The sequence below is a fragment of the Hoplias malabaricus genome, chromosome 1 (genome assembly GCF_029633855.1).
Source record: "Hoplias malabaricus isolate fHopMal1 chromosome 1, fHopMal1.hap1, whole genome shotgun sequence".
NCBI lineage: Eukaryota > Metazoa > Chordata > Actinopteri > Characiformes > Erythrinidae > Hoplias > Hoplias malabaricus.
The window spans coordinates 42343868-42358412 of NC_089800.1; the positions used below are offsets into that span (position 1 = coordinate 42343868).

The 14545-nt window shown below is 41.8% G+C and overlaps 1 protein-coding gene across 9 annotated transcripts in view; it reads left to right on the forward strand.

Annotated features, from left to right (window-relative positions):
• Window positions 1-5186, forward strand: part of arhgef12a (Rho guanine nucleotide exchange factor (GEF) 12a) — a 50222-nt gene extending 45036 nt beyond the window's left edge. For 6 of the 9 annotated variants that reach the window (XM_066662848.1, XM_066662889.1, XM_066662866.1 and 3 more), the window contains 10 exons: window positions 113-188; window positions 285-452; window positions 781-868; window positions 1372-1449; window positions 1536-1615; window positions 1704-1880; window positions 2126-2326; window positions 3650-3870; window positions 3954-4029; window positions 4312-4624. In XM_066662848.1, coding sequence (XP_066518945.1) covers window positions 113-188; window positions 285-452; window positions 781-868; window positions 1372-1449; window positions 1536-1615; window positions 1704-1880; window positions 2126-2326; window positions 3650-3870; window positions 3954-4029; window positions 4312-4322 — 1176 coding nt within the window. In that variant the 3' untranslated portion in view covers window positions 4323-4624. Of the gene's footprint in view, window positions 1-112; window positions 189-284; window positions 453-780; window positions 869-1371; window positions 1450-1535; window positions 1616-1703; window positions 1881-2125; window positions 2327-3649; window positions 3871-3953; window positions 4030-4311; window positions 4625-4816 lie in introns of those variants that run through there. The other 3 variants (XR_010801787.1, XR_010801791.1, XM_066662883.1) reach the window with 2 other exon arrangements.
• The last annotated feature ends 9359 nt before the right edge of the window (window positions 5187-14545 follow it).

Here is a 14545-nt window from a genome sequence, read left to right on the forward strand (position 1 = left end):
GTTTTTAATTATTTACCATACTGTGCATTGGAGTGGTGCGCATGCTACAATTTCCTAATTGTTTAATCCCCACAATCTAATCAAACTTTATCTAATCTCTTCTGCATATCAGAATCTGGATCTAACAAAGAGGAAGCTTGTCCATGAAGGTCCGCTGACCTGGAAGTTGAACAAAGACAAGACTGTTGGTAGGTCACTCTTAGACGTTATTATACAAACTAATTATTATGATGTACAGTAATAGTTATTGCAGAAGTGATGTGATGTTTGGATTTATATTTTAGAGTTATGCACTCTTCTCCTGGAGGACATCTTGGTGCTGCTGCAAAAGCAAGATGATAAATTAATTTTGAAATGCCACAGCAAGAACCGGGCAGGCACTGTCGACACCCAGCATATTTTCAGTCCTGTCATCAAACTCAGCACTGTACTGGTCCGATCTGTGGCCACAGGTGATTCTCTCTCGCACACATACACACACACACATACAACATACCCTGTTAAGGATCTTCCCATTTATTTGTTTAATTTATAGTTAAAATGACCAAGTACAACTAATACATTTTTCAGTGCAGAAAGGGAAATTCTTTATCAGAAAGTGACATTACGTATAATAAAAAAAAAAAGTAAGAGTAAGGAGTTAGCATTAGCTTTTGATGTTCAGAGAGATCTGCAGACATAGTCTTTTAGACTAGAATTTATTCTGGAGGAAAACACTTGCACTTTTACCCAGCACCTAAGTGCGAAGTGGTACCAGCTAACACTTCTTTCCACAAACAGATAACAGGTCCTTCTTTGTGCTCTCCATGTCGGACAATGGGGCCCAGATCTATGAGCTGATGGCCCAGACGGTATCTGAACAGAGAACGTAAGTGCTGGCACTACTATTTCTCCACTTTAGCACTTCTCCCTCCTTTTTCTTTCTGTCTTCTTTGTATCTGTATCTCAATTTTTCATTCCCCACTCCTCACCTTCATTCATTTATTGAAAATTGATTTGTAGCCAGGGTACAAATAAAAAACAAACTGTAAAATGACATTTGAAACCATACAAAACTATGGATAAGGAAAATGAGGAAAAAACATGGATAATAAATATAAATAGAAAACACGCCCACAGCATGTGATGGATGCAAATGGTTACATTTTCACTTGACCTTGTTGTTTTAAAAGATCACTTTTAGAATAAATTAATTTTGTAATCTGTTGCACCATATCTGTGGGTGTTCATGGTGAGATCCTAAGGAAAGCCTGCAGGCATCCTCTCAGCTGGTTTTACCAATGATATTAAGAATCTCGTTCCTGATGCTAACCTGACAATATCCTGATTAATTGTTGGAGAGTCTACTAATCTTCCTCTTCTCTACCTTAGCTGGCAGAGGCAGATCACCCAACGAGCAGAAGTGATGAAGGCTAAACCCCACAGTATCATTCCACTGCCGCAGTCTGCGTAAGTCTCATATCATCCTGCTCACTGAAAGTTAATAATAAAGGATTGGTCAGACATATATATTTATTTTTATTTTGTTTTTTAAGTGGGGAAAGAGACAACATGGATGTTGGTAAACTCACTAAAGGCGCAGAGCGAATGTCTTCTAGCAGCATGCAGGCCTCGGGTAATGGCAAACGTCATATTTCATATTGATGGTTCTAATCTGAGCTTCTCCTATTCTCAGACAGTGTGCTTCTGACTTGTGTTCTCAGAGAAACACAATGGCAGGACATCTGTTGCCCTCCGTAGCTCCAGACCTACATCTAGTCCTGAGAAGGGTCAGGATGGTGGCCAGGAAGAAGGCTCTGATCTGGATTCTGAGCTGTTAGATGGCCGTGATACAGACTCCTTATCCTCTTCCTGCAGAGCTGAGGAGGCCCTGAAAACCTGTGAGTGGCACACTCCCATACATATTGTTTTTAATGAATAATGCAAAATACTGCACATCCTGCACAACAAAATATTGTTGAGACAGTGCAAGCACACATCCAGAGGGACTTAGAGCAAAGTACCAACTTCAGACTGAAGATGTTGAGTGCTCGGGGGCAGGAGAATGGGAATAGGAAAGTGCTTTGCTGTAACTTACTGTAAAGATGTATAGGTTTGTATTTGTTTTTTCTCTGTGGTCTCTCAGTGGCTGCCCTGAAGCAGGTGTTGGTGACCCAGTTGATGGCTCAGGATGAAGGGGAGCGGCTGGGCCGCTCACATGGGGTCCGTCTCCTCAGGACCACGTCTCTGCGCACATCCGTGGAGCACAGCTCAGGACGCACAACCTGTAGGACACAGGATACTGCTTCAGGTGACACTGGCTTCTACGAGGGGTCAGAAGATTATGGTGAGTAGGTGTTACTGGAATTAGTTTATGTATTTTTTTTTTTTTAAAGAAACTGTAGCAGTAGAACTGAATTAGCACCATAGCTTCTGTGAACCTTTCAGTGAAAAAGCAATTAACCAAGGTATGTTAACCAACGTTAGAGATTGTCTGCTTGAATCTAAACACAGGTACCTCAAACTGTGCCTGTGTGGTAGGCAATCTCAAATAAAATGCTTAAATGTGGGTTCTGTCTGTGATTCACACACGCAAACTACTTCAGAGAATTGAAACAGTTTTTCATTTTGGAAAGGGAAGTGGTATAATGCCTGCTGAGAAGTGGGGCTATTGCTGGGGTTCAACACGACACATTATAATGGAGCTGTTAGAACACACACTATGGGACACACATTAAGCCCAACCTATGCTTCTACATTGAACCTACACTGTAGGCAGTGCATCGATGCAGGGATGTGATTGGTCCATAGTCAGAAGAACATGGTTCAAGCTGAATGGAAGAAATCGACAAATATGAACTCTTTTTCCACACTACAGAGACTGCACACAGCATCAAGTTGACTGCCAGAGATGCCTGATTTGTGTTTTTTTTTTTTTTGTGGCATCTCATGTAAACTCTGCTGTGTTCCAATTGGCACCCTACTCCCTATATATGCACATGTATAAAACTAATACTGCTCCACCACTACATATTTACTACATAGCGTAGGGAAAGGTGTTTCAGATTCAATCCTAGTGTAATTTTGTAACAGTGGCAATGTAATTGCTGAGAGACCTCCACACTAACACACACAAAAACACTCACAATGGCGTAGGACTTTTGCATAGCCTACAGCTTAGGCTCTGTGTGGAGTCAGTCTATTTATAATACATTTTGTCTCAAATCTGAATGACTGGTGCGACCGGGGCTTTACTTCACATTTACTTTTCACCTGCCTCATAATACACTTTACATAGTTCTAAACGTGTATGAAGTGTGGTTATAGGCTTTTGACAGTAGTTCCTGATTTACATAATTTTCTTCTTATTCTAAAATGCTGAATAATTGATATGGTTCTGTCAAATAAAAAGTAATTTTTTTCCTATATGATCTACTATTGTAAACACATTGCAAAAGCATATTTAAAAAAATCTAAATCATTCTACAGCATTTACCCCTCTATTGCCTCAGAATGGACCATGTTAAAATTGCTAGGACGCGTTCTCTTCCGAATGATGCTGTTGGGGATTGGTAAATAGTCACAGTCAGCCTTTGAGTTTTCATGTGTGGTGTTTTTTATTTATTTATATATATTTATATATGTGTGTGTGTGTGTCTGCGTGTCACAGCAGGTTATCTGGTGCTGGAGGGCTATGGTGGCTCCAGGGAGAGCAGCACTGACGATGATGTGCAGGTTGGGGGAATGGCTTTGGGTTTGTCCCGTGGCTGTGCTGCTGACTCTGGCATCAGCCTCAGGTTCTCTTCTGCCTCTGTGGAAAGCATGTGCCACCTCAGCCGGCAGGTCCTTACACATCTTCGCACCCTCCAGGCCAACCTTAACCACCTCAAGGTCTGTCTATACCCTCAGCAACTCCACCTTAGTTGACAGGAAAAAAATGGAAATATGTTGACACTAACTCTAATTTTTTTCAGGAGGTAGAGAGCAGGTATTACAGTTTGTTACGGCAAAGGCAAGCAGGGTCAGCAGCAGACATGGGGGATGGCAGAGGTACGGTGCAAAACGATTAGAAATAGCATTCATATCTCATAAATCCCATAAATTGGGTTCTAAGCATTAATTTACGTGTGTGTGTGTGTGTATATATATATATATATATATATACACACATATATATATATATATATATATATATATATATATATATATATATATATATATATATATATATATATATATATATATATATATACACATATATATGTGTGTGTTAAATGCATAATTGATTTCTACTTTGATATTGTTTGAATTTTTTCCCTTTCACCTCCTCAGATAAGAAGTAGTGCTGTGGCTCCATTCAAATCGACAGCAGTTTACCAGCTTATGCTCAGCTCTGCCTCTGACCTGTCCTGCTACACTCTCAGCACCTTCTGCCCAAGAGAGAAATGTAAATAAAATAGTATTATGAAGTGAAACCCTCTGCACAAAACTGTCAGGAAAGATGGACAGTCCTCTCTAAGCCTTTGTCGTCCCAGCAGCATGTTCAGTCCAGCCGTGACAGGCTGTATACTCCTGCTTTTCCAGCAGTTCTATATGTGTGTGTGTGTCTGTATGTACGTGTGTTTGTCTGTATGTATGTGTGTGTGTGTGTTTTTATATATATATATATATATATATATATATATATATATATATATATATATATATATATATATATATATATATATATATATATATATATATATATATATATATAAACATAAGAACAGATTTTTTTAGTAATGCTGTAAGATGTTTTTAAATCTCTGTATTTATTTTCTTTTTTTTTTTTCCAAAGTTTGCATGCTTTTACAGGCCAAGATTCTATGTTGAATCTCGAGTATTTCAGGACTCTCTCAGTAACAGGGACATGGGCTTAACTCTGATTTTCAGCCTATGGCAGTGCTGTTTGGCAATATTAGTAAACTCACTGCAGCGACCCTATCATCTCCCTGCCAGCTGGCCTCTCTGCACATACATCTGCACTAGACTCTTCTGACTTACTCTTCCTCAAGAAAAGAGCCAGATCACCAGCTGAGAAGAGAGCATGGATCCCATAAGCTCTGGACTGAGTGAAAATTTAACTGCTGGAAAAGCAGAATATTAAACCCTCGAGTTGGCTAGTGAAGCAGAACGTGGAAATAAAGATGCAATGACACTTGTCTTGTGTAATCAGTGGTCGACGTGGCTTTTTTTCTCATTTCTTATAGTTTGGGATAAATTAACAAGTTCAGTGATCAACACTTTAATGCCTTACTGTGCCTGGTTGTGTAGGACGCCACACTTGTCATCATTAAAAGCATGCATGCCCATGACCTATAAATGCCAGCAAGCACAGACCATGGGGACATTTTCAGCTTGCTGTCCCAGTTAAGGACACACATTGTGTTATATCAGCATACTGCTACTTATTTATGAAATATCCTTCTCTTGGTTCTGTCTGCATCCAAGAACATAATTCAAGACCAGCAACATTTTTGTAGTGCCTTGACTTTTGTGGGGCTTTCATTTACCTGTATTTGAGCAAAGTTTATTACAAGCCTGTTATGTATTCGAAGGACATTACATGCATAACCAGTAGGGGGCAGCTGGCTCCTGCTTTCTGTCGAGAGACTACCAGTGTGCCCCGAAGGCTGCAATGACATCAGTGTTTTTTGGTTCAGCTGGTTTCTTCTCCCTGCTCAGCTTATTAAAGCATTCACAGAAGCATGTATGGCATGAATATGGTACAAGCTTCATTTTCCTAGGGAGTTACAGTGATTCATTACTTTAGCGCTTTCAGAGTTCAAAGGCGAAGTCATGTCACAGTATTCATCAGTACAATTCTCTCTAAGCCTGAGCCAGAGTTATCCTAAGCAGTTTTACAAAAAAAAAAGACCTCCCTGTCATCTTTGTACTCTCCCTTTTGTCAGAGAGAAACGTGAGGCGCTAGGTAACCTGTGAATCTAAGCAGATGCGACTCAAATACTCCTCGCTGCTTCTGTCCAAGACATGTTGCAATTAAGTGGGGACAAGCCGAAAGCAGGAGATAATGGATTGTTGCATTCTCTGCGTGCACCTGTCAATTATCTAATTGAAGCTGGAAGGTGGGAGAGGACTGTGGTGTCACTTCTCCCTCTGTCTCCCAGCAGGTCACCTAGAACTAGGGTACACAGTCACTGCTAGCTGACAATGCTTCCTTCTGTGTTCACACACACTGTCTTTCTCAATAACCACCCTGCATCAGCTTCGAGAAGGCCTGTGAGACATTTTGCAATGTTTAAATTTTGACTTGTGTAACTCCTGTCATGTTCTTAATCCTTGTCTGACTTTCTTGTAGCTCTTAAACTGCAGCTGTGGGAGCAAGGAGGAACAAACCGTTGCTGCTGCTACTGCTGCTGCTGTGTCTACATCAGTCTTCTATTCTGCTGTGTGTGCATGTGTGTGAGCATCAGTCTTCAGTTCTGCTTCTGCGGGGGCTTTGTGCAAACCTTGAGTCATCGAATGGCATGTTTACCAGTGAGGCTTTCGTGCATTTGCTCCTAATTTGAGCCTCAATTTTCCTCTGGAGGCGAGCTAATGCTTCCAGAACGCTTTCAAGCCACCCCACCGTTTCCCTGTGCGTCTCCAGGCCATTATCATTGACAGGACAAAAGCCAAACCCACGTAACACCAGACTTCGTCTTTTCCTGCTGGCATATTGTGGCCATTTGACTACATAAAACGCACTGAATGCATATAGGCTAAGAGATGTCCCGCTGTGCATGCTGCATTGATTGTGTGCGAGTGAGAGAGCTGGTGAGTTGAAGATTTCATTCATTACCCTACCTTTCCAATAACTCACTCCAATCCACTCTCTCTCTCATTTGCATTATAGGTCAATGATACCTACATGCACTAAAAGCAGTTCTCTGAAGGCCAAACAGAGTTCTTTAACTATATCCTAGGCAGCTTTCACACAGGAGCAGTAATCGTGGAATATGGAGTAGGGTTGGGCGGTGTAACGATAATATCGTCTACCACGGTTTTTAAAAATGAGGGCGGTATTTTTGACGCGTGTGTGGTGTGTCAAATTTCTGTTATGTCTTTAAATGTGGACTAAAACGATCATGTGCATAAAAGAGAACTACAGGGAGGGGGCGCTGTGGGAGCTCAATGACTGCTGGGGTCACTGTCTGAAAACAGGTGGAGAAAAGAACAAGCCCAGTAGCCCACCACAGCTGTAAATTTAGCAGTGAGTTTGGATTAAAAGAGAGAGGAAGAAAGCTGTAAACAGACACAATTCTGAGGAAATCCTTCACTTGACTTATGCTGCTCACAGGTATATGGCTTTATTCTCTAAATTGTGTGTTTTGAGCCTCAATTCGCTGAAAAATGTGCTGTGATGTGCTAAACCACAAGTGCCCGTTAGTGCCAGCTTTGCTTCTAAACAGTGTAGAACCGTCTTATTTCACTTATTTTTGAACTTTTCTGTTCCTTCAGCACAAGTTGCTGAAATTTGCACTCTCTCAGAAACAGGTTTTTATCGTCAACACTTGTGTCGGTGTGCACTGTCGGGCTGTGTTTAGCTAAACTCACTTGACGTTGTGCTCATAGATATCAGTGCAGCCTTACAGAGCACCCCCTCCCCGCGGTAATACCGTGTACCGAGATAATATTTTGAGCGGTATGAAAAATGTGGATACCGCCCACTCCTAATGTGGAGTCATCTTTAACATTGCAGTTCTTGACAGCATCAGATAAATCATGCATTCAGTTTGTGCAGGAAGAGAGAACTTGTTGCAGTTATTTATTGCTGGTGTCTTGGGTCTCCCAGGACACATTGCACTGTATTGATCAACACAGATGGCATATAAACAACATTTTGAACAAGTCACTGAGTCGTACCTGAAGGCAAATCAAGCTCTTCTCTCTTTAGGCTGAGGATTTGAGGGTTATTTCTTTTTATAGCACGACTTGTCTTTGAACCGCTTTAAAGGGGACATATTCTCCTTTATCACATGTGAACACAGTTCACTGGGGTCTGAATGAAATGTGGGACATGCATTGGTCAAAATACCACAAGGATCAAACAACATGGCACCAAAATACCCCTGTCTAAACAGCCTTTCGTTTTTCCTCTCTCTTCTAATTTTCAGTGTTTTTGCTCAGTACCCTCACATAACCATGGGTCCAGCGCTGGGAATATGGCCTACTCTTGTCATTCCAAGTTTTCTGACTTTCTGCAGATCACAAACTTAAGCTTTTGGGTTGGTAGGTGCTCCAGAATGTTTTAATTAATTTATTTTTTTCCTATTGAATGTCCAGAGACTACTACATATTTTGTCTCCTAAGAGTGTGATATTCTGTAGTTTTCTGGCTTGTTATTGCCTGCTACAGTGCTGAAATAAAATGATGCAACAGCATGCCATGTAAGAATGTGACCCTGTTAATGTCTCTGTGAGTAATTAGCCTCCTCTGATATTGACTTGCCTGAGCGGACCATCCCTTCATGTGCTGCTGGAACATCACTCGCTGTAGTCATGTGGTAATCATCCTACTTGCGTACAGTACCGCAAATCACTCAGTCCGCTCAAGAAGCATTTCTGAGGACTGGCGGTTGTGTGTGTTATGTTTGACCGAATGTATTAGACAAATATGATGAGATGCACAATGTTATGTATTAATATTCATAACATTCATGGTTCAAAAGCTTGATATTTGTAGGTGGAAAACACTGAACCTCATATATCCCAAATGATATGAATAGAAAATGCCAACAATGATGTTCTTAATATAAATGCCACTATGAGATTGTGATAGGAGTGTGATGCATTTTCATACTGACACTTGCCGCAGTGTTCCCCTGGGAAATGCTGAAAGATTTGTGAGCAGCGGCCAGGTGAAGTATTTTGATATGGATCTTTGACTGTTGCCAGTTTAACAGCAGTGGCATTGATTAGCTTTAACCACTGAATGGAACAGGAATGAAGCTCTGCTCAGCCCCTCTGTTTCCCTCTCCCCACTCTCATTGTGTTGATGTCACGGTGTCCTGTCCGCAGGGATAGCTGTGCCGGGCTCAGTCTTGCATGAATGCGGCCTTGTACATTTTAGCACTTCTGTCTCCTGCAGGGTGCCAATGACATTGGCGTTCTTATTGAGCTGCTGAGAGAAAGTCAGACACAGGCCCGGGGTAGCTGCTCTGCGGTTAACCAACACCTCGCCTCTGTGCAACGGTGAGAGCTGACCCTTGCTCTACTGTGAGCGAATCGGGCTAGAAATTAGATGAGCTCCTACGTGGACACCGCCTACTTGGAGGCATCTTCAACCACTTGGACAGTGGGGGAAATCAATGACATGTCCTGTTGGCTGGACTCAGCACAGTGTAATTAGGGGAGAGAGAAGGCACGGATGGTTTTGTGTGTGTGTTTGTGTGCATGCTCAGAGCGTAATTAAGCACACATACTGACCTCAGCAGTGAATCACAAGGGCGAGTGAGTCTCGCTTGAACAGGTTGTTCTGGAGCTGGGAGCATGGCTGAAGTCTGATCAAGTTTGCCCAGCCCAATATATCAGGGAGCACTGCAATGTCTTTGTGGCAGCCTAGTGTCCTTGCTGTGAAAACCCAAGTGATGCACCATTGTGAGTTCATAGTCTGGTTCTCTTTCAATGGCAAGGTTGTAGTTTAAGTGTGAACACTGGTACTCAACTTGCATTTGAATAGGTTTCATGTTCAATGTTTACTCATTTAGGGGCTGCTAATGGTTTGCCAGTCAGCTCGAATATCAGTTGGTTTAATTCACCTGAAGCAGTGTCAAGGAGCTCAGATCAATAGCATCCCTATACTAATGCCAGTGAGAGGAGAGAATCCTCCCAGGCCGGAGGATGAGGTGACTAACAACAGCCTGACTGGAATGAGAATGCCTTTTACGTTGTTTCCTATAACCTCCGTGTGCCAGGCCTTTGAACCCAGTTGCCCTGCTATCCTTCTTGCCACTATAAAACGTTTGACAGCTCCCAGGCTTCTGGAGGAGAAGCAAAAGGAGCCCTGATTTGCCAGCGTGGACTATCTTCTGCTCTTCTCAGTACAGGTCAGCAGCCTCATGCCACCCATGAAAAGTTCAGAAAATCTTTTGCAGACCATTATTTTTGTCTAGCTATCCTTTTCATACAAGGCAGTAGAGACTTTTTGTTGGAGAGGAACAGGTCATTTTTCCTGTATCCCTCAGTGTCTGTAACACACTTACTGTAAGAGAAAAAAAAACGATAAACACTCAACCTTCCAGAAGTGTTTGCTCGCTTCAGCCTATTAAATGCAGTGGGATCTTATCGCTTACGACTGAAATGCTTCTATTCCTTGTGCATGAGTGATAGCATTGCACCTCACATATCCGAAAAGGTCTTATTAGGTAATGGCTGACCCTGAAGGGGCTTTCATCTCCGTCCGTTTAAGAGGGGACAAATTGATGGCTCCACTGGCCAAAGCGTAAGATGCAGTTGCCTGATTGCAAATGCTCTCAGTGTGAATTCAATCCCCGAGAGAGGGAAAAGTGCCTGTTTACTCTGGTTAGCCCTGTAATAAAGCCAGGGCCTTTGACTGACACTCAGGTAGACCTTGAGTAAGCCATGGAGGAACAAGAGGAAGCTGCAGTTACAGCATACAGACACCAGGACACATTCAAAATAGATTTTCAGGAATGGTGTAAGGTTGGCAGGGAGTAGTCACATTTACTTAGTTGCATGTACTTCAGTACTCCAGTTAAGTACTTCTGAATGACTGTAGTTCTGTGTACAAGAACTATATTAGTGTCTCCATGAGGATAAAGCGTCTACTGCATTTTAATTGGCTTTTTTCTTTTTTTCCCCTCTCCAAATCAGTCCAATCTGCCTTGGACTGATTTTGCTGTTTCTCACACATTTTATGTTTGACATTTATTATTTAATATATTGGGACACTAGAAGAAAAGTGCTTAACAGATTTCAGTTTTGTAATAATGGATGATGGATTATAAGATATATTTTAAGCAGCTGCACAGGGAACTCCAGGCTTATTTTTACACCTCCTCAGGTATGATTCGCTTACTTACTAAGATACTTGTACTAATTAGTATTTCCTTGATATAAGACTTAAATGTTACAATACATGTCTACCGCTAAAAGGAGATGGATGAATATGTTTTAGAATCTTTGGTGCTTCTTTTAATATGTTTGTCCATTCTTTATAGCAGTTAAAAGACAAACAAACAACCCCCCCATTAGCTTTGTATAAGACAATTATGAAAATGGCTTTTTCCCTTTTAAGATCATGAAGACCTGACAGTGATGTTTCCACAGTGGCGTTGTGGTTTAGCTGAGAGCCAGACTCCTCCCTAAGGATTTCTTACTGCACTGGCATGTTCTGGAAATAAGAGCCTAAAAAAATATACATCAGCCAGAGTCATTTAGGTCATCTGCATGGTGTAATCATGGGATTGTTTGCAATTTGTACGTTTGTAATGAATGGTAGGGCTGTTAAAAAGACCATTTTTTGCACCAAGGCTTTCTGATGGCTGGGAGTGGGCCAGAGCCATTAGGCAGCTGTCTGTCTACAGTAGGACAAGGATCTATACTGCTGGCTCCAACAAAACGCAGCAACACAGGAGCTCATTGAAGCACGTCTGATTCATAGCTAATGAATATTTACCAGCCCTGTCCTTATCCAGGTCTACTCAGGTTCAGTGGCATTCTGGAGCTATTGAACGGGCCGTGGCTGAGTGTTATACATCACACTACATAAGGTGACAGAGTTAGCCTGTCTAGGTTTTTGGTCTGTGTGTTTGTGTTTAGGGCATGCATGAGGACCGCAGCATGGCTGTGTTAGTGTCAGCTGCAGAGGGACAGCAGTTTGAACGACAAACGGCCCATCAGGTGTGTTACTGGCTCCATGTTAAAATGACAGTCCATGGAGGCCTTGTTGACTCTGTCAGCTGTGATGCCCTCTGCCCTCTTCTCTCGATATTCTCTCTCCCTCTGTGTCTCTCTCTCAGATCCACACTCAGACTGTAAAGAGCCAGCAACAGACGAGCCTCTCTCCCTCCATCCAATATCAGCTGAGCCACAATGCCGTTTTGGCAAAGTACTGTTCTGTGATCAAGCTCTCACTGTGCAATTTAAAAAGTGATTTCCTGACATGGCCGTCTCTGCCTGGTATTTTGGTGTTGAAGAGATCTGTTTTACAGATATGACGGCTTCCTTCTCTGTCTGATGTATTTTTCAAGGCGGACCCATTTGTGTCTGTCACGTCTGGTAGGCACAGACGTCGCTGCCAGTGGAATATTGTAATATGGTTCAGTTTATTGCTAACACCCTGCAGTCTGCCACGTTCCAGTGTTTCATTCCAGCATGCTGTTTCTTTAAGAGCACTCTCAATCAATAGCCTTGCGTCAGTGCCACCCACTGCTCTCTATTAATGTGTCACCTATTGCATGCTGATTTGTTCTTTCTGTTTAGAATTATTCTGTGATAATTAAGCGCACCTGTTTTTTGGTGCTGTCGTTAGCTTACACACACTCACACACAGGCACATGTTCATGTCCTCTCCATCAAGTGGCACTCAGTCTACAACCCAATCAGCTCCATAGCCACTAATCTCACGGCTAACTTCATAAACCTAAATAATGTAAAAGCAAAATTAAACGCTGCATCATCTGTTTGACTATCATGATGAAAGAAATGTCACAGAGCTCTTAGAGTCATCTGTTTAACAGCTGTGTTTTGGATGAGAAAGTGGAACATCACTGTTCGCTCAATAAAAAACCCAGCAGGAGATATTCATCATGGAGACCTAGCCTAATCTCTCTGAGTTCATTAAACTTAGGATGTACAGTCCTAGCTGACATAAACATTTATTACCACTGTAATGTTATCCGTATTCATGAACTGACCTATTGGTGCACTTTACAAAATGTCAGCGAAATTTCTATTCAACCTGTGAAGCTTGGGCAACCTTGTAACAGCCGCTACGAAAGAACACGTGGGCAGAGCGAGAACTGGTGAATTAGGTTTAAAAAGCCTAATGACTGCATCCATGCTTTACGTTTTGTCAAAAGCATCAGTCATGATTAAATCATGCTTTGGAATCCCACTACCTCATTTCAGCAAGGGTTTATATTCAGTCCACTTTAAAGTATTCAGTTGAGGCAACATTTTCCAAGGTCCTTGTATACTAGAAAGCTTAACTTTGAAGTTAATATTCAACACTGTGTCTTGTTTGTAGGCTGGGCCATATTACCAATAAATAAGGCAAGGCAGGTTTATTTATAGTCACCTTTCATACACTGCAGCCATTCAAAGTGCTTCATCAAAAAGAATGTTGGACCCCAGTATTGGACTATGCAAGTTCATTAAGCTAGAGTTCATTTTAGTCAAGGACTCTGAATGTTCATTTATCTGCTTGAACTGTGCACACACAGTATGTAAAATCCACATGACTATGCCTCAACAACAGTACAGTACAGGAGAAAAGCCCGTTTCCAATGACTCACAACAGCATGACAAGACGAGCCAATGCTAAAGGTATTTTTATAGGCCGTTATTCATTAATTAAATTATGTATTTAGATTCCTGGCTGTACGTGCGTGGGTTAAATGTTTACTTCATGGAAAAGGTCATTGAACAGTCCTTTTTGCTTATGCTTATTAATTAATTGGTTGAGTTCATGAGGCAAATGGACAATCACTAAACTGGCATTTTAGACATCGGATATCACTCATGAGTTCGTGTGATGCTGTTTGCTTTTCCACCCACATGTCTGAAAGGTGCGGGGCACACCAATCCATTGTAATGACAAGGTGCATGATTGGTATGTGGTATTGGATGGAGGGAAAGGTCACAGAGCTTGACATCTATTCCCCTTATTATCCAGTTGTGAAAATTGACTCTGCAACCAAATGTCAGGAAGATGTGAATTAGATCCAGCAAAGTTGGCTAAGGCCTCAGGAAGCCCACACTTGCTCTCTTAAGACCACTTCAGCGAACTTTCAGAACAGCTGATCGTCCCGCAGATTCTCTCTTGATGCTTGTACTTTCAGACCACGATTATGAACACTAGCCCTAATCCACTCTTCCTGGACATGGATATATTGTGTGATCTGGTAGTGATGCTGCAGCACTTGTTGAATCATAGCTTATTTCTCAATGATGCTGACACTTTATATTGAATAAATGTTGATTGGCTTGAGTATAGGAGCTATAACCTCTACATTAATATTTAAGCTCAGTCCTTACGGCCATGGACGTTGGCTAACAATTCAGTGCCCAAAGTTGGGGTCCTTTTGACTATTTCTTGCTTGTTCCAATCAAGCCTAGTCTCTTGTTGCTTTATGAAAATGTGGTGCTTCAGTGAATTTTATGGTGACTATCAAAGGAAGGAAACGATGAGGGGAAGCTTTTCATACAGGTGAGGGGACAGAGGTGGACATTATCCAATTCATGTCATGTTCTCATCTCATCCATATATTTATTCAGGCGCAACCATAAAATATTGAGGAGACAAAATGGCCTGGAGAAAATTGCTCTACGCTGATACAGAC